Source organism: Aquarana catesbeiana, linkage group LG03 (genome assembly GCF_042186555.1).
Source record: "Aquarana catesbeiana isolate 2022-GZ linkage group LG03, ASM4218655v1, whole genome shotgun sequence".
Taxonomy (NCBI): Eukaryota; Metazoa; Chordata; class Amphibia; order Anura; family Ranidae; genus Aquarana; species Aquarana catesbeiana.
Genome location: NC_133326.1, coordinates 656301778 through 656322746, shown reverse-complemented (window position 1 = coordinate 656322746; position 20969 = coordinate 656301778). Strand labels below are relative to the sequence as shown.

Genomic DNA, 20969 nt, shown 5'->3' with positions numbered 1-20969 from the left:
GTTTATAACTGTCACCTATCTTCCCTATCTACTTGAGGACATCAACCTCACCTGTGCTTTTTATCTGTCATCTACCTTGTCTATTTACCCAGGGACAACAACCTTACCTGTGTTTAATGGCTTTCAACCACCTCCCCTATCTATCAAGGGAACACCAACCTTACACGTGCTTTATAACCGCCCTACCTTGCCTGTCTACCTAGGGACAACAACCTCACCTGTGTTTTATGTTGGTCACCTATCTCCCCTGTATGCCGATGGGACACCAACCTTACCTGTGCTTTAGAACTGTCCCCTCAATCCTCTGATCACCAACTTCACCTTTGCTTTATATCTGTCACCTACCTTGCCTGTCTACCTAGAGACACCAACCTCACCTGTGCTTTATAACTGTCACCTATGTCCTTTGTCTACCTCAGGACACCAACTTCACCTGTGATTTATATCTGTTACCTGCATTTTCTGTCTACCTGGGGACACCAACTTCACCTTTGCTTTAGACCTGTCCCCTACATCCTCTATTTACCTGAGGACACCAACTTCACCTGTGCTTTATATCTGTCACCTACCTTGCCTGTGTACCTGGGGACACCAATCTCACCTGTGCTTTTTAACTGTCACCTACTTACTCTGTCTACCTCGGAGACACCAACTTTACTGGTGCTTTATAACTGTCCCCTACCTTGCCTGTCTACATGGGGACACCAACCTGTGCCTTATAACTGTCACCTACTTCCTCTGTCTTCCTGAAGGAACCAACCTTACTTGTGCTTTGAAACTGACCCCTACCTTGTTTGTCTACCTGGGGACACCAGCCTCACTTGCGTTTTATGTTTGTCACCTACCTCCCCTATCTACTCAAGGGACACCAATCTCACCTGTGCTTTATAACTGTCACCTATGTCCTTTGTCTACCTCAGGACACCAATCTCACCTGTGATTTATATCTGTCACCTACTTCTACTGTTTATTTGGGGACAACAACTTCACCCTTGACCTATAATTGCCACCTACCTCCCTTGTCTTCCTAGGGGGTTACCAACATCACCTGTGCTTTATATCTGTCACCTAACTTGCCACTCTACCTGGGGATACCTACCTACCTTATCTGTTTTTAAATACCTACCTGTCTTTTCTAACTGTCTTGTTATAGCTGTCACCTACCTCCTGTGCCTACCCGAGAGCACCAGCATCACCCCTTTTCATAACACTCGCCTACCTTCCCTGTCTTCCTTTATGCCCTGTACACACGGTCGGATTTTCCGGTGGAAAATGTGCGATCGGATTGTGTTGTCGGAAATTCCGATCGTGCATGCCCTTTTTTAAGTGTTATAGCGCAGGTTTTTAAGGTGTGACTGCTCTTGGATTGGAAAGTTGTAAGGCTGTCTCACATTGACGCTTTTTTTTTGGGGGGGGGGATGCCCAAAACTGCCTTTTCTTCCAGTGGAGACAACCCCCTACCTACCTACCTTAGGTTTATTACCTGAGGATAATTACACCAAGGAAATGCAAATGAGGGGAGCAAAGCTGCCTGCCTCCTAATGCGTATGCAATTATATACTGTACATAGAAAGAAGGTTTTTTTCATCTATTAACACACACTGATAAGATTATTTACACTAATTTGATCCCTTTTATATCTAAAAAGGACTATAGTTTCCCTTTAAGATAAGGTAATGTAATATTATGATGTAGTAACTTTGCAAGTATGCATGAATCCATTCATAACATGTCACATTATATATTTTTCATTTTTCAAAAAGCTCCACCTTTTATCATTACAAAGCAATCCTTGCATGCCAGCCCAGTGACTGTGCCTAGGCTGAGATGATGTCATCAGTCTGCTGCAGGCAGGAGGAAGCATTTTCTCAGTCTCCACTTCTTCAGTGATCAGGGTGCTAATGTTCATCAGAAATTGGTGAACACAGCCAAAACTGCACAGGCACCAGGGTTTATATGGTTGGGTCATCCTTGAGCTGGTATCTCAGTCCAGGAAGTAGATGCTGCCTACTTATTGATGATATCTGAACAAAGATGGCTGTGCCCTTCTAGATAGAAAAGTAGATGGAGACGTTGTCAGTGGCAGCACTGTAAACTCTATCAAAGGTAATAAATACCTGTCACATTTACACACTACTTAGCATGCATGTACATAACATGTATAAATACCGTATATCTAATGTTAGGTCCACTTTTAGTATAGTATATGTCCTGCCAAAGGAGGACGTTAGGTCCACTTTTAAGGTAACCTGTGAGGATAGAAATTTAGGAGCTGCCATTGCAGGTCATTTTGATCCTGGCTTTACAAGCTAGAGACTTGCTGACCTAGTTTTCTAGTTCTCTATTACAATTCTGTTCTGGAGCACCACTGCTAACTGTAGACTCGCATATCTGTTACCATCATTGCCAGGGTCGGTCTTTAAAGAAACCTGCCATGAGAGGAATACTGGGACATTGCCAAATGCCTTCTGAAAAAAAAAAATCTAATACTCCTGTAGGGCTGGGGAAAAAATCGACTTAAATCTTGATTCGAGTTGAGAGGTCAAATCGATTCAAAATTTAAGCAAATCGATTTTTTTTTAGATTTTTTTTTTTTTTTTTTTTCACCGCGCCGGTCCTGAGGAGCTGTGAGCAGGAGTTTTCAGGCGAGGCCGCGGCTTCGGCCTAGTCCGCGAGGCCGGACGCCGCGGACTAGGCCGAAGCTGCGGCCTCGCCTAAACACTCCTGCCTGCAGCTCCCCAGGACCGGCGCTGACATCGCGCCAGTCCTGAGGAGCTGCGGGCAGGAGTTTTTAGGTGAGGCCTAGTCCGCGAGGCCGGACGCCGCGGACTAGGCCGAAGCCGCGGCCTCGCCTAAAAACTCCTGCCCGCAGCGCCTCAGGACCGGCGCGGTGCCAAAAAAAAAAAAAACTTCATTCGAATCATGAATCGAGGTTTTTTTTTTTAAAAATCGCAGATTTTTTTTGAGAAAATCGCCCAGCCCTAATACTCAGGTCGTTAATCTGTAACATGCTTATAGCAAATTAAGTCAAATTAAGTCAATACTCCTTGTATAATTTTCAGGTATTGGGGAACCTGAAACCAATTCATTGTGGGTCAGTGGGAAAAATGTCCCTTACACTGGTGGTCGGTAAAAATTGAACAAAAAGGTCCGGATGGCCGCACTCCAATGAAAACTAATTCTTTATTGCTATAATAAATCCATGCAGCAAGGATAAAACCACTGACGCGTTTCGCACCATTATAGCAGGTGCTTTTTCATAGCTATGTTTCAAAATAATGACAAAGACATATATATATGCAAGCAAACAAAACCGTAAATTGTTGTAATTAGGCATGGTGCACACTGACTACAGGTGACACAATGCTCTCAGTTGGTGTAAAAGTGGGTCAGCTGAACTTCTCTCTCACATGATCACAAGGTTAACTCTTCAGACAAAAATAAAGACAAACAAGCCAAACCCACAAAAGATCTATAAATAAAGACCAAAAATGTAACGATGATGCATGCTTGACATAATTAACCACTTGCCTACCACCGTATTGTAATATGACGGCAGCGGGAACCCTTCGTCCCTCCGGGCGGCCATCATATGACGTCCTTGGCTTCCAGGCAATGTGGAGAGCGCTCGGCGCATCACTGGGGACCCAATGCGCGTGCCCGGCGGCCGCGATGTCCGCCGGGCACCCGCGATTGCTCATCACAGAGCAGGGACGTGGATCTGTGTGTGTAAACACACAGATTCATGTCCTGTCAGGGGAGAGGAGAACTGATCGTATGTTCCTTGTATATAGGAACAGCGATCAGTCTCCTCCTCTCATCAGTCCCCTCCCTCCACAGTTAGAATTACCCCCTAGGACACGCATTTAACCCTTGTTTAACCCCTTACCTGCCAGTGACATTTATACAGTAATCAGTGCATTTTTATAGCACTGATCGCTTTATAAATGTCAATGGACCCAAAATAGTGTCAAAAGTATCCGATATGTCAGTCACGATAAAAATCACGGATCGCCGCCATTAGTAGTAAAAAAATAAATAAAAATGACATAAATCTATCCCCTATTTTGTAGACGCTATAACTTTTGCGCAAACCAATCAATATACGCTTATTGCAAAAAAAAAATTTTTTACCAAAAATATGTAGAAGAATATATATCGCCCTAAACTGAAGAAAAAAGTTGTTTAAAAAAAAAAAATTGGGATATTTTATTATAGTAAAAAGTAAAAAACAATTTTGTTTTTTTTTTTCCAAAATTGTCGCTCTTTTTTTGTTTATAGCGCAAAAAATAAAAAACGCAGAGGTGATCAAATACCACCAAAAGAAAGCTCTATTTGTGGGGGAAAAAAATTATCGAAATTTAATTTGGGTACAACATCGCACGACCGCGCAATTGTCATTCAAGTTTGACAGCGCTGAAAGCTGAAAATTGGGCAGGAAGGGAGAGGAAATGCCCGGTATTGAAGTAGTTAAACAACCTAAACAGGTAGAAAATATCCCACTCAAGAAAGTTTTCTAAAAACAAAAAAATTAAAAAAATATGTGTGCATATATGTATATGTACTTTGATAAAAGTGCCTGTGGAGTTTCCCGGCAGAATGACCCGTGCATACCTAGCATTAGAATTCTCATGTAAACCTATAAAAATATATAAGAAGAAAAATATATATAAATATTGCTCTTGCACATGCATGGGTAGGTAAAACCAAATTCTGTCATAAAACCCCACAGGCAATCAGGATTCCCATCGTACAGCACAGCATAAAAACACTGCTAATAACCTAATGACAGCATGCAGATCAAACTTTCAGCCGCAAACAACATGTTCATGGTTATGATTCAATCAATTAGGTACATATATGCAATATACCTCCTGCAGATATCAAGATCACCTATCAAACACACATATTCCAACATAAACTCTAGAAGGAATGAATACATGCAAGGAAGCAGATAGACGTAATCATGTCAGGAAGAAACTGTCAAAGACATATGTATAGAAACATTCGATCTAGTCTTTTGGGAACCGTTTATCTGTCTGTTCCATCCAAAATTAATATGCAAGGGTGGCTCAATAGACATTCTATATAACCCTATGCCAACGGTTTAGATGTCTTTCAGTCGGATGTCATTGGCTGACAGCATACTACTCTCCAACATACGGCTATTATAGATAATTAAAGGCCTCCATATTTGCATTTGAGTAAAAAACGCTTATAAACGCAAACGCGGCTAAACGATGTACCGGCGTTTGGCGTCTGAAACGTGGAAAACTTTTGCGTCTGAACCCATTTTTTTGCTTCTGGAAAAACAAGGTTAAACGCAACTGCCTAAAAACGCCAAAAAACTGTGTACATGGACACATAGGATAACAATGAATTCAGGGGCAGTTGAAAAAAGTGTCCATCTGCCTCTGAACGCGCGTTTAACAGCATCTCGTGTGCATGAGGCCTAAAATTAGTCTTGGAAGTATACCCATTATTACTCATAAAAATGGGAAATATCCCATTCATGATTCATCCCCCCGCCCGGTTTTCTGGTGTTAAAAAAGAAGATCCAGTATACCTCTTTTACATAATATTCTAAATTTGTCCCTCCCTCTGACTGGCAAAGATATCTTCTCAACAACCTGGATCACTAAACTCAAAGTGTTTTTCTGGTGTACCAAATTCCAATGATTTGCTACATTGATATTATGGCCTTTCTGAATGTCATACAAATGATCGTACAAGCGATCACGCAATCTGAGTGTAGTGCGCCCAACGTATTGTATATGACATGATTGGCATGTTACAAAGTAGACCAGATACCTCGTGTTACAATTCACAAACGTGGTGATGTTAGACTGTTTGTTAAAGTGGTTGTAAACCATTTACAACCACTTTAACCTACAGGTAAGCCTAGATTAAGGCTTACCTGTAGGTGCTTGAAATATCTCCCAGACCTGCACGGTCTAGGAGTTATTTGCAAATCGTCACAGGGCGATTTCTTCTGCGCATGCGCCGGAGTTAGTAGAGTTAGTAAGGGCACGCTGTGCCGTTTCTAGCTCGGGTCATGCCGTTAAAGGCAGCTCCCGGGCGCATGCGCGGGAGTAACGTCACACAACGTCACGCGACTGCGACCAGTCACAGAGCCGGAGTTCGCGGCTCCGGAAGGAAGAAGGGTGAAGAATGGACACTCGCTGTTAGCGAGGAAGACGGGGACATCGCAGGCTTCTCCTGCAGGTAAGTGTCACATAATGGGCTACTATGCGATGCATAGTAGCCCATTATGCTTTACCTTTGCAGGGAAACAAAGAGGAAGTAACGCCCACCAGGGTTTACTTCCTCTTTAATAGCGGTCGCTTGAACCGTGTCACCTCTGAGAATATGGGGGCAACAAAGACAACCATTGTGTCCACATCCAAATGTGCCTTTAAACTGCAACCAATGTCTACTAGGGCACTTACTTGGTGAAAGAGTGCCTCCTAATGTAGGAGCTCTGCGAGACACAATCTTAACCTCATCAGCAAGAATCTTTGCATAAATCGGATAATTGAATAAGTGTTTAGAGACAATGTTCCTGATTTTATAAAATTCCGTCCTAAACGGAGTAGAGAAAATTGGTGTGGAGGAAAAGGCAGATAAATTACTTTTGGGTCCCCTGTTTCCCCTGTTGACCTTCTTCCTATCAGGGTTTTCTTGCAACAATTTTTCTCTTGGCGTTTTGTTAGCGATATTAATCGCTCTGTTTAGTATGGAGTCAGAATAACCCCTTTCCTTGAAACGAGAAAACATGATTTTTGATTCCTGTGTGTATTCTTTATCATTACTGCAAATTTGTTTGAGATGAAAAAATTGGCCCACTGGTATCCCCCCGTAGTGTATGTTTTGGATGGTTGGAGTCTGCTCGTAAAAGTGCATTCCCTGCTGTAGTTTTTTCTGAAAAGGCTGGTGATAATTTTATCTCCCACCCCCTTCAGAGTGACATCTAAAAAAATCAATTGAAGTTGGACTTTTGTGATCTGTAAACTTCAAATTAAGGTCATTGTCATTTAGGTAAGCCAACAACTCTTCCAAACTATTAGCTTCTTCTGAAACTTTAAATATCAGGTCATCTATGTAGTGACCATAAAATAGTGTATTTGCTCGAAGGGGACTACCACATGCAAAGATGCGGGACCTCTCCCACCATCCCATGTATAGATTGACCAGAGACAGGGGAAAAACGGGCTCCCATAGAGGCCCCACATCTCTGCAGGTAGTAGTCCCCATCGAACATGAAAAAAGTGTGTGTGTGTGTGTGTGTGTGTGTGTGTGTGTGTGTGTGTGTGTGTGTGTGTGTGTGTGTGTGAAGATATTTCAGTCTGAGAAGAATGAATTCCTGATGTGCCAAGGAGTATCCACTAAATTTGGACAGAAAAAAAGAGACTGCCTGTAGTCCTAGTGAGTGAGGAATGCATCACATGTCACCCAGCTATACCCATGTCTCCATTTGAACTTATTTAACTGGATTAGCAATTGCTTATTGTCCCTTAAATAACCAGGAAGACCCATGACAAGTGGCTGTAATTGATGGTCAATCCATTGACCTAATCATTTGTTCAAAGAACCTATACCTGCCACTATGGGTCTGCCTGTTAAGGGATTACACCCTTTATAGACTTTAGGCAAGAAATTAAATATTGGCATAATAGGAAATTCTGGCAAAAACATGTTCATTTCTTTATGTGTCAAGATGCCTATTGCGACTCCCCCTTCCAATAGTGATGTTAATCCTCCTGGTGGTCGGTAGCAGGAAAGTCCCCCCAACAATGTTGACCAGAATGCCACCCTAAAGCCATCCATTGACAGTTCAAATCTTGGCTAGTTCAGCAGGCACCAGATGAGATTCGAACCATGCATGGACAAGCTGAATGTACCCAAGTCGATCGATCAATCAACTTGGGTACAACCAGCCTGCCCAGTACATTTATAGCCGCTAGCAATAATCACTGTGTTCTCCCGGCGGGGACGGCTTCCCCCGCCCCCCCCTATTGGGAGAACACCATAGCTCCGCAGGAGGGATTCCCCTTGTAAACGCTGTTTGTGTTGATGAGGGAATCAAGCGATTTTTATTTTTTCTTTCCTGCAACCAAAGTCCCTCCGTCTATGGCCAGCTTAACAGATCGCTAAAACAATCACAAGGCTGACTCTGCCAAGTGGCCCTGGAACTATGCATCCACCATAAAAAAAGGAGGTCAATCAACCAGAGCTCAAGGAACCCCACGGTAACCTTTGAAGGAAGAAGTGAGAGTTCAGGACCAAATCTTGAATTTAAAGGAAACATTTTATTTATCCGTTAAGACAAAAAATGGAATCGATTCCTTGTAAAAGATTGACACATTTCAGCCTCTTGTAGAGGCGTTAGTATACAAGAGGCCGAAACCTGTCAACTTTTTACAATGATTTTATTCCTTTTTATGTCTTGATGGAGAAATAAAATGATTACTTTAAATTCAAAATGCTTTGGTGTCGGACGCTCACTTCTTCACTGAACTAACAAATGGCAAGTACCACCTGAGTCTGGGCACAGGTGTCTGGATCCCATTCTATCTATATGGGATTTTGGGGTGGTAGCACCTTTACCTCTTGTTCGGATAGCCTCTGAAGGAACCCTAGGGTTCCCCAGAACTCTGGTTGATAATAACAGTCCTAGGCCCATTCACACCTATTCAAGAGCGTTATGGCGTGTGTAGCTTGATGCATTTTTTTTTTTTACCTGTGGCCATTTGTGGCTTGTCTATGTGCCACAAAACGCACCTGATACTTCCTGTTTTCTGATACATGCTTTGAAGGTAAGGTACACTGCATACTTCATGAGTACGCATCTTAGGCAAGAGCACCCCCCACAACATCTGCTCAACATATGTGTTCAACATACATTGATGACCATTACACCTGTGGTAAATCACAAGACTGTGTGAATTCAGCCTAAAAACCGCAAGTGGCAAGTAGAGCATTTACATCCCCTACCAAGCCCTCCTTTATGGTTTATAGGGCACCACAATTTGGTCAGACATATATCCCCACCTTGAAATGGTCTCACTAATGGGCTCCTTTGCAGAACCTCTGGATCAGGCTTTCTCAAAATGTTTATCCCAGATAAATCATGCTTTCTTCAGAGATTGTTAGGGGTTCCTGGAGCTGTGGCTGAATGGCCCCACATTTGATGGTGTCTGCAAACTTCTAGGGCCATTGACATGTGGCAGAACCAGCTGCATGACACCAATTATCTTTTTAGCTGCCTGTTAAGTTGACATTCTGACCACCATTACAAGGGGGTATACTTCACACTGGTCAGCAATGTAAGGGGTATTTTTTTTCGCACTGACCCCCAATAAATTGGTTTTATAGAGGATTCCCCAAGATCTGAAAATTTATTCAAGGGTTCCTCTGAGATAAAGGGTTGAAAAAGTCTGGTCTATGGGAATCCCTGATAAAAAAATTAACCCATGAGATCAGTGGAAAGCATCCCCCCTTACATTGGTGGTCAGAATGGCACTCATACAAACAGCTCATCTTTAAAAAATTGTCAATATGGCGCAATGGGTGTAGCCTGGGCTGAGACAAACTACATTGATGAAAAGTACAGTGTGGTCCACATCCTCAGGATGAATCCTATGGCTTTAAGAACCATTAACTAATCCAATCCAGCACACTTAGCGCAGCACTTCCGAGAGACTGAACAGATCTATAAGCTGCAAACAGACAAAAAAAGAGCAAAGTGCGTAAACACAAGATCATCCACACACTGTGACTTGCCAATTGTGTGCCGCATCCACCTCTCTACCTTGCTGCACTTAGATTGGTGCCCCCTTGCTGTCTTTTAGCTATTGCAGGTGCCATCCAGACTGTATCCAGTCTATCCATTGTGACAATGTCCTTGGTGTCCTCCCCAGCTGGGAATCTTTTTGAGAACCATGATAGGCATAATTCATCTTACTTTATGTGAGTTGCTAATTGTCTTCCTTTAATAAATGTTTACACACCCACTACACTTCACAGTTTTCAAGAAGATCATTGGTGTCATGCTTCTGATTCTTCCAAGGGGCATTGGCCCCAGAACTAAATAGGCATCTTAAAATGGGAGACCAACCAGCCATAGCTTAAGGAACCTCCAGCTACCTCTGGAGGAAACCTAGAGTTTCATGGAACCCTGGTTGAGATTGGCTTTTCTAGATCATCCAGGGGATGAAAATCGAATCTGATTTAAAGTGACACGGTCAAGTCTGTTAATAAAAGGCCAACACCAAGTCCCTGCAATGGAGGAGCTCTTTTGTATTCAGCAGTCTGTAAGCCCTACATAACAGCTGTGTCCTGTATTTACATGGGAGTTGGATGATGGGACCATTGTAGGTGGGGGTGGACATAGGCTTTTCAAATACCGAAGCTTTTGATGAACACTGGGATGGAGGGAAGGTAAAAGACACATGCTACTGGAGAGATGAGTATACACCATATTGTCAAAAGTATTGGGATGCCTGCCTTTACATGCATATGACATCCCAGTCTTAGTCCGTAGGCTTCAATATTGAGTTGGCCCACACTATAACAGCCTCAACTCTTCTAGGAAGGCTGTCCACAAGGTTTAGGAGTGTGTCTATTGGAATGTTTGACCATTCTTCCAGAAGTGCATTTGTGAGGTCAGGCACTAATGTTGGACAAGAAGGCCTGGCTTGCAGTCTCCGCTCTAATTCATCCTAAAGGTGTTTAGGTCAGGACTCTGTGCAGTCAAATTCCTCCACCCCAAACTCGCTCATCCTTGTCTTCATGGACCTTGCTTTGTGCACTGGTGCGCAGTCATGTTGAAACAGGAAGGGGCCACCCCCAAACTGTTCCCACAAAGTTGGGAGCAAAAATTGTCCAAAATGTCTTGGTATGTTGACGCCTTAAGAGTTCCCTTCATTGGAATTAAGGGGCCAAGCTCAACCCCTGAAAAACAACCCCACACCATAACCTCCCCCTTCCATCAAATGATCTGGACCAGTGCACAAAGCAAGGTCCATAAAGACATGGATGAGTAAGTTTGGGGTGGAGGAACTTGACTGGCTTGCACAGTCCTGACCTCAACCCGATCAAACACCTTTTGGATAAATTTAGATCGGAGACATGGGGTAACTTGTACACTGGACTATAAAAATGACCATTTAGTGATGAATATTATTGCATATGGGCTACTTGATTAAATAAAGTAGTAACCAATCAGACTCCACCTCTGTGGTGAAAGCAGTTAATTTGCAGCACTTTGCCCTGCTTTTCTCTGGGCAGTGCCTTATTGGATATGGTGTCCCTGGCAATAGTCATACAATCCTGGCACCCAGACAGTACCGGCAGCTCTGTTCCTCTCTGACTCTCTCTGGACAGTCACTCCCATGTTTGCATTGGTTTCCTTAGTAAATTTAGCGGCAAACCCATGTAAATAAGTGTTGACTTAACCTTGGTAAAGGAAAGTGAAAGCCGGCTGGCTGCCAAGCCCTACATGCTGACATTTTAGTGTCCGTCCCTGGAAATATTTGCCTCTGGGGCTCGCTAGTTTCCAAGCGTAGATTAGCTGAGCTTCTCTAATACAGGGATGTCTATCTTATTATCTCTGAAGACTTTGTGCATAGTATAAGTCCAGATTGATGTTGATTATAAATTCCTCCATTTTTATTTTTTTATTTTTTATCCAATTGATGTGCCATTCCATCAATGTGATTGAACCTGCAAACAATTTAAATAGCCATTAGTTCCAATCAAACTGAGTCGATCAGCCAGGGTGGAAAATTATTAATCGTTTTCCATCAATCTGCAGCACTGAGATACGTTGTTCATAAATACAATTGTAATTCGATCAACCAGAAAATGAGATTACATAATGGAAACAGAGATGCTTGCATTTGCAAGTTGTGATTATATCATAACTATGAGTTAAAATCCATTTGAATGGATTGAATGGCTCAATCATTTATTGAAGGGTGTATGGCCAGTATTAGTGAATGGAGGGGTTTATATACAAAAATGAATCATATAAATTTTCAGTAGTCAGGCTACACTAATTTATTAAAGAATGGTGAAGCCCCCCCCATCAACACAGGCAGTGTTGACAGGGGAATCCCTCCTCCTGGACCATTGCCTTTTCCCGGTAGGCAGGGGAAGCCATCCCCGCCAAGAGAAGACCGTGATTGCCGCTAGCAGCTATAGCAGCCGCTAGCAATAATCACAAAAGAATCTGGTAGGCTGGTTGTACCCAAGTTGATCAATCAAATTGGTACATTTACGCTACCCATTAACGGTTCAAATCTTGGCCGGTTTCCTGCTGAAACGGCTAAGATTCGAACCGTGTATGGCCAGCCTTAATCATCAATGGCACAAAGGGACTGTCTCAGACAGCAGAGTGGCCAGTCGGATTATCCACTTCCTTCTCCAAAAGCACCAAGCCAATTAAGTTCTCCCTTTTCAAGTAAAATTGGGCTGAGTGGAAGAGACATAAAATGCTTAATGCTGTGTGAGTCCTCATAGGTGCGATTTTCCTTCTCTTCTTATTCTGTCTGACACCCATCAGCTAGACAGGAAGTGAGTGGAATATCTCTCATGGGGGGCACAGACCGCAATAAAATCCTGTACAGAAATCCATCATTCCTAATTAATGCCTTGAGGAGTCCAGCCAGCCAATGGAGAAACTTTTGGAATCCAAAATGGCAAAAAATGACAACATGCCAAAAGTTAAAGTGATTACTAAGATCTTAGTTGTAATGACAATATAGCATAAAAACACGTTTTGGAGACACTATGGGATAGCGGGTGTGTATGTATATATGTATGTGTGTATATATATATATATATATATATATATATATATATATATATATATATATATATATATATATATATATATATATATATATATATATACACACACACACACACACACACACACACACACACACACACACACACACACACACACACACACACACACACACACACACACACACACACACACACCTTTTATAGATGTGATCACATTCCCTCTGTTCTGAGCTGCATAAGAGCTAGGGGAAGAGAAACAGCAGCACAATGGTCTTCCCAGTGAATGGCTGTGCAGGGGGGGGGGGGTGTCAGAAGCCAGGACAAGTCTGATCATTGGAGGAAAGCAACACTAAGCAGTAGAACACACCATATTCAGTTTTGTGGCCAGCACAGCCAGAAAACTAACCACGGTGTGTTCTCCTGTTTAGTGTGGTCAGGTTTTAATAGGAAAGCAGAAAAACTGGCAGGTACACCAGGGATTTCAGATACAGGAAGCAATACAAAGAGAACAGGACACTTTCTCATACATCGGGCACATATGAGGAATATGGAATGTTGGGTTTACATATTCTTTAAATGTATTCTTGAAGTCCTAAGATAGTTGTTTGGTACTGGGCTCATTCACATGGACAGCCAGTGGGCAGTAAAATCAGACAGTTAACCCGTTTGGGGGCGTACACATGCCACAGCAAAAATCAAACCACATGTCGCATTCAGTTAGCGAAGCTGCCACTGAATGCTACCCATTTATGTGTATGAGGCAATGCAGCAACCACCTTGTAATAGCTTCCAATGCATGCAGGCGTCTCACCACCTATCAAATGCCCTCTGACAAGTAATCCACAATGGAAGGGTTGCTGCAAATCCTAATGAATCCTAAGTGGAACTTCAAGGCTGGCCATACACGACTAAAATTTTAGCCAATTTCTATGAATCAGTTGAAATTTGAGCTGTGGTGACCCTGCCGACAACACCCCGGCTCAACAAACTTCGATTGGGCAATGTTTGCTATTTTAAATTCCGGCTGTCATAATACCCAGACAGCAGGGGTATCCTCCATCTTTGTTGTTTAGCGTTAATAAGTGGAATCTATGAATTTATCTCATTCAGCCCGGAGGGATCGTTACGCGTTTGACCAGCTTACCTATACAAAAGAACAGTTGGCCTACAATGACTTACAGAGATACGTGATAAAGTAGGAGGCAGGAGTAAAAAAATGCCACCCTGCTGCTTTTCCAGAAAATCAGCTTTGCACATAAAGATCAAAATGTGTCCCAACCATTGTCAGCGGGATGTATAAACAGAGTACAGGTCATTGTAATGACAGGATGAGAAGATGGATGGTGTTGTTGGAGTAGTACGGGTAGTACGGGTATTATGACAGGTGAGTAGTCATTAAAGGTGCTGTAAATCCATCTTATTATATATGACCTTTCACCGACCCAGGTCAATTGTACAGTTCCTTTTTTGGAACCAAATTCCTCTGCTCCTCTTTCCTCCTTAGTGGTCCCTCTTATTGGTCTGATGTCTAGACCTCTATACAAAATTCACCATTTGACCACACTAAATTCCATGACTCTAAATGATCACTGAAAATCCAGTATCATGTTGATGGCCTTTCTTTGGAAATTCTGTGTTTGCTATTCAAGGTATCAAGATGATCAAATTGCAAATGCAGGGCTTGACAAGAAAAGGCTATGTTCAACCTGCTTTGCTTGCCAAACATTAATAGGACATGCCGCGTCCAAAGTAGTTCAGCGCAATACAAAACAAGTCTAACGTGGCCTCTAAATTGCCATGTGTGCTGCTCATTTAAAGTCAATTGGATTTTTCTGACCAGCGTTTGACATCCACTCCAAATATATTTCAAACACAAGAAAACAAGGTTTATCAACATGGGTAGAAGTTATTCATGGTCTGTGTAACTGGGGGCATGGAAAGCTCTTGGGTTAATTTACTAAATGCAAATCCACTCTGCACTGCAAGTGCACTTGGAAGTGCAGTCGCTGTAGATCTGAGGGGAAGATCTGAAATGAGGGGAAGCTCTGCTGATTTTATCATCCAATCATGTGCAAGCTAAAGTGCTGTTTTTTTATTTTCCTTGCATGTCCCCCTCAGATCTACAGCGACTGCACTTTCAAGTGCACTTGTAGAGCAAAGTGGATTTGCCTTTAGTAAATAACCCCCATTGTGTCCTCTTCTTATATACCAGTGGCCTCCAAACTGTGGCCCGTGAGCCAGATGTTGCCCTTTGCCTGCCTTTATCCGGCTCTTGGGTCACTATTACTCCCACTGATCCAAGGCACTATTTTTCCCACTGACCACAATGATGGGGTGCTATTTGTCCTACTAACACCAACAATGGGGTGCTGTTCCCCCCACTGCCACCAACAATAGGGCCCTATTGCTCCCACTAACACCAACAATGGGGCACCATTTTTTCCATTGACACCAATAATGGGACACCATTATTCCCACTAATAACATTTATGGGGCACTATCCCGCCTCCTACTGACCACAGGCACTAGGTAATTTGTTTTTCTCCTGCTGACCACCAAGCCTGAGGCATTGTTCATGGCTATGAAGCTTTCAAATTTTGAATATGTACAAAAATGGTCATTGCATCAAATTTCCTTGAAGACCTCCAAGCAAATGATCATCATAGAGGGTTTTCTGGCTAATAGAGTCAACTTTTGGTAACTATTGTTAGTGGGATTTACATAGTAGGTGAGGTTGAAAAAAGACACAAGTCCATCAAGTCCAACCTATGTGTGTGATTATGTGTCAGTATTACATTATATATCCCTGTATGTTGCGGTCATTCAGGTGCTTAACTAATAGTTTCTTGAAGCTATCGATGTTCCCCGGAATTCCACATCCTCGCCGCTCTTACAGTAAAGAACCCTCTACGTAGTTTAAGGTTAAACCTCTTTTCTTCTAATTTTAATGAGTGGCCGCAAGTCTTGTTAAACTCTCTTCTGCGAAAAAGTTTTATTTCTATTGTAGGGTCACCAGTACGGTATTTGTATATCGAAATCATATCCTCTCTCAAGCGTCTCTTCTCCAGAGAGAATAAGTTCAGTGCTAGCAACCTTTCCTCATAACTAAGATCCTCCATACCCTTTATTAGCTTTGTTGCCCTTCTTTGTACTCGCTCCATTTCCAGTACATCCTTCCTGAGGACTGGTGCCAAGAACTGGACAGCATACTCCAGGTGTGGCCGGACCAGATTCTTGTAGAGTGGGAGAATTATCGTTTTATATCTGGAGTTGATCCCCTTTTTAATGCATGCCAATATTCTGTTTGCTTTGTTAGCAGCAGCTTGGCATTGCATGTCATTGCTGAGCCTATCATATACTAGGACCCCCAGGTCCTTTTCCATCCTAGATTCCCCCAGAGGTTCTCCCCCCAGTGTATAGATTGCATTCATATTTTTGCCACCCAAATGCATTATTTTACATTTTTCTACATTGAACCTCATTTGCCATGTAGTTGCCCACCCCATTCATTTGTTCAGATCTTTTTGCAAGGTTTCCACATCCTGCGGAGAAGTTATTGCCCTGCTTAGCTTAGTATCTTCTGCAAATACAGAGATTGAACTGTTTATCCCATCCTCCAGGTCGTTTATGAACAAATTAAATAAGATTGGTCCCAGCACAGAACCCTGAGGAACCCCACTACCCACCCCTGACCATTCTGAGTACTCCCCATTTATCACCACCCTCTGAACTCGCCCTTGTAGCCAGTTTTCAATCCATGTACTCACCCTATGGTCCATGCCAACGGACCTTATTTTGTACAGTAAACATTTATGGGGAACTGTGTCAAATGCTTTTGCAAAATCCAGATACACCTGTCTACGGGCCTTCCTTTATCTAGATGGCAACTCACCTCCTCATAGAAGGTTAGTAGATTGGTTTGGCAAGAACGATTCTTCATGAATCCATGCTGATTACTGCTAATGATACCGTTCTTATTACTAAAATCTTGTATATAGTCCCTTATCATCCCCTCCAAGAGTTTACATACTATTGATGTTAGGCTAACTGGTCTGTAATTCCCAGGGATGTATTTTGGGCCCTTTTTAAATATTGGGGCTACATTGGCTTTTCTCCAATCAGCTGGTACCATTCCAGTCAGTAGACTGTCTGTAAAAATTAGGAACAACGGACTGGCAATCACGTTCCGTAAGTACCCTCGGATGCAAGCCATCTGGTCCCGGTGATTTATTGATGTTAAGTTTCTCAAGTCTAATTTTAATTCTGTCCTCTGTTAACCATGGAGGTGCTTCCTGTGTTGTGTCATGAGGATAAACACTGCAGTTTTGGTTACTGAAGCCCCCCTGTATGGACAAGCCCCATCTAAAAGTTGTAAAATGATTCAGGATCCTCCATAAACCTGCTTGTTTGTGGGTTGAATTGCCCACTTTGCTCTCTTTCTCCCTCCTTTTTGGAGGTGTATGATTTCCCCAAGTCATTACCCCCCCCCCCTTTTTTTTAAATGAATTACCCACTTAAACCCCTGTTCCCTGCCCTTACCCTTCAGAATTCAGGGTAAACCTACTGTTTGACTGGCACTTTTACAGTTCTATTCCCCAGTTTAATCCTATCTACTCCTTCTCTCAGCCCTCGCCCCTCCGCCCCTAATTTCCATCTTCTCAGACTTGCATAGAAAATTGAGCAATGCAGCCAGGGAGCCTCTATACTTTGGTCAGGAGGAAATCTACAAGTTTAGGAATCTTTTTGTCATTATCTGACTCGCATTTCCATGTACTTGGTGGCTTTTTTTTTTTGTGGCTATTTACTATGTATGTAGTTACACATTTTTGAAAAATGCCAAGATATACAAACTCCTGGGTGCTATACTATCCCCTCTATCTTGGACTGTAAGTTTTTTGGAAAAAAAAAAGAATTAAAAAAAAAGTTTAAAATAGTTTGCACATTTTCTTTAAACCCAAACTGTCCTATGCCCAATATACTGGGTAAAACAACAGGTTCTCGTTAACGTCTCCCCCAGCAGCACTTACCTTTTCTTTCGCTCCCCCATTGCTCCTCTTGGCCGCCAGGAGAAAAGATAATACCCAGTACTTCTAAGTATGGAGGAGCTTGTGCCAGCACGGATGCCCATCGATTGGTCCAGCCTTGTCATATGGTGGAGGTGAGAGTCCTCAGTCCTATTTAAACTCCAAATACATCAACTCAAGAGATTACACAGCCACTCCTTTCCATACTTGTTGTGGCTGAACAGAGCAGTGGAGGGCAGGGAGGTAAAGTAAGGGTGAGTATGTGCTGCTGGGGTGGGTGGCATTTAAGTGGGTCTGTTGCTTTGCCCACGTTTCCTTTAAGACATCTTGCATTTTCTTTAACCTCTCCCCCACCAGCATCACTTACCCCCCCCCCCTCCAGCAGCACTTACCTCCCCCTCCAGTGGCATTTACCTTTCCTTTACTCCCCCAATGCTCCTTTCAGCCACCAGGAGAAAACACCCAGTACTACCACGTATGGACGGGCCATGTGACAGCACTGATGCCTGTTGATTAGTCTAGCATTGTAACGTGGGGTAGATGAAAGTCCTCAGTCCTGTGTAAACTTCAACTACAGAAACTCAAGAGATTACTGTACACTCTTTCCATTATTTTGGCAACAGGGAGTAAAGTGAGGGTGAGCATGTGATGCTGGGGAGGTTTGCATCTTAGTGAACCTGCTGCTTTGACCTGTATGGACAAAGCACATTTCCTTTAAGGCAACTTTGTCCTCTAACAAGTTACTTAATTTTGTTTTTCAGAGCCTTCAGATGTTCCTTTAAGAAGATGGCAAAGTGAAATTCAGAAGTCTGATTCCATTGAAGTTCTAGTGGAAGTTCCTGCACCATCCAATCATGTGTTTTCAGCGGCTCCTGCTGCAGAAGTTAAGAAAGGCCCATCATATGCTGAGGCTAATGGAAGCAACATCATAATCATAGAGCATGCCTCTATACTCCAGAGGTCTACTCCTGGCAATGGCTACAATGCCGCCCCTGCAGATCTACGAAGAACCTCCCCTGCAGAGTCTCGACGATCCACCCCTGCAGATCTTCGTTTTACCCGTCCAAGCTCAGGAAACTCTCCTGTCCCTAACTCTGAGTCCCCTGTTGTTGCTCCTGGCAGCCCCTTTCAGCTGCTCCGTTCACCCAGCCCACGCTCTTTACTGGAGAAAGAAATAGAAGAGGTGCGGGAGAGAGAAAAGGAATTACGGAGACAGAGAACAAGTATCTATGGGAAAGATAACGGCACAGAGGAGAATCTCCAGATAACATCTGATAACAGAAGTGACATCCAAAGTGGAGTGTACCAGCCAGGTGAGAGCATGGCATTTTATACTTTTTACGTAAATAAAATAATGTGCCAAAGCCAAAATGTTTTAATTTGTTTTAGATACAATGGGAAAGGGTAAGAGCCTTTGTCTGGTTTTCCTTTTTTTTTTTTTTCAGGTCTTTGTCTTTACTTGGGAGATTTCCCCTCATGTCCTAGGAAATCTTGTTCGTCGGAATGCAGATAAAAACAAAAATAAAGTAATTCAGGAAAGGGTTAGAACTTCTGACAATGTTCTTATTGCTTTTTGTGGCTTTTTTCCTTTAAGCCCTCATGCACACAGGCTGTTACAAAAACGTTATGAAAACGCCAGTATCTTTGCAGTGATTTTTTTTTAACTTTTTTCAGCGTTTTTGCAATAGCGTTTTTGAGCGTTTTTGAGCGTTTTTCCGCGTTAGCGTTTTTGAGCGTTTTTTTTTTTTTTTTCAAATTTTTTTTTTTTTTTTTTTTTCAATGGATCAAAAACGCTAAAAAACGTTGGTGAATGACGTTTTTGAGCGTTTTTCAGCGTTAGAGCGTTTTTACAGCTGAAAAACGTCTTTCAGAACCCACTGGTCCTGGGTTTTTTTTACAGCTTAAAAACGCCTATGCCACTTGCAGCTCAAAAACGCCTAGGTGGGCATGAAGCCATAGACTAACATAGACAGGCCTTTTTAAGCTGCAAAAAAAGCTCAAAAAAGCAGCTGTAAAAACGTCCGTGTGCATGAGGACTTATTGGTGACACCAGGACAGGAAGCGAGGGAAAATTTTTCCTTAAGGAAAAAGACAACAATAAAAGTCTGCCAGAGTTTTAACTTTTCTCGGCTTTGTGCAAAGCTAAAAAAATATTTTGACCGAAGTTAGACATTTTGAATGCAAAAGGTAGAGATACGAAAAAAGCAGTAATGTTTTAAGTCAGGTCCCTTTAATTGCATACTGGCAGAAGTCAAATCCTGGCAGAACTTCCATGCTACTGCAGAACCCCAACCTTGTCTTTGGTTGAGGAGATGCTCTGGAATAGAAGCTGAGAAACAGAGGGACCTGTCAGGTTTTTACTGCGGTCTGTGTCCCCACTAGAGAGATTGACACTCTCTATTATTCCTAGGTGTGACCACTGTCATTGGAACTGAAAGTGAGTTCAAATTTTAAATTTTGAGTTGTCACCAGAATAGGAATAGTGGGGAACTCTTCCAATGAGGACACTTGTTCGGGTGACAGCTGTCTATCAGAATTTCCTTTACTTTTGAGAGACTTCATCCTATTTAATGTTGTCTCCAAGAAAGGAAGGGAAGGGAAATCTCCATAACGGGGTAAGACATAGAGGAGATTTCTCTTCTTCCTGTTGTGTTTGACCCCCTTCAGCTGGAAAGGAAGTGAAGGAAGATATCCCTTATGAGGACACAGATGGTGATTAAATCTTGACAGAAACTATGAACATTTCATATCCCAAATGTATTTTTATGGCTGTCTCTGACCTAACTGGGGGGATTTTACTTCACCTCCTGTTCTGTCTGAAACAGACAGGAAGTGGGCAAATTTTTTGTCACTTCTCGTTCTGTCTGACATGCGTTAATCAGGAAGTAAGGGGAAATTTCCCCAGTGGAGATACATACAGGAATAATCTGACAGATTTTCTCAATGTTATCCAAATGTAAAAGAAAAAATTGGACTCCAGCTTTAAGGGCCCATTCACCCTTGTCCATTCCTGTGCATTGCATTACCGCATGTGCTTTAGCGGGTGAGGTCATGCCTTAATACGCATTGCCAACAAATGGCAAAAGGACCAAAAAATGAACATGCAGTATTTTTTTTCCATGCAGTGCACCA

The 20969-nt window shown here is 42.6% G+C and overlaps 1 protein-coding gene across 2 annotated transcripts in view; it reads left to right on the top strand.

Annotated features, from left to right (window-relative positions):
* MISP3 (MISP family member 3) overlaps positions 1–20969 on the top strand; it is a 53103-nt gene that overhangs the window by 17659 nt on the left and 14475 nt on the right. For both annotated transcript variants that reach the window (XM_073622751.1, XM_073622750.1), the window contains one exon: positions 18599–19150. In XM_073622751.1, coding sequence (XP_073478852.1) covers positions 18599–19150 — 552 coding nt within the window. The remainder of the gene's footprint in view (positions 1–18598; positions 19151–20969) is intronic.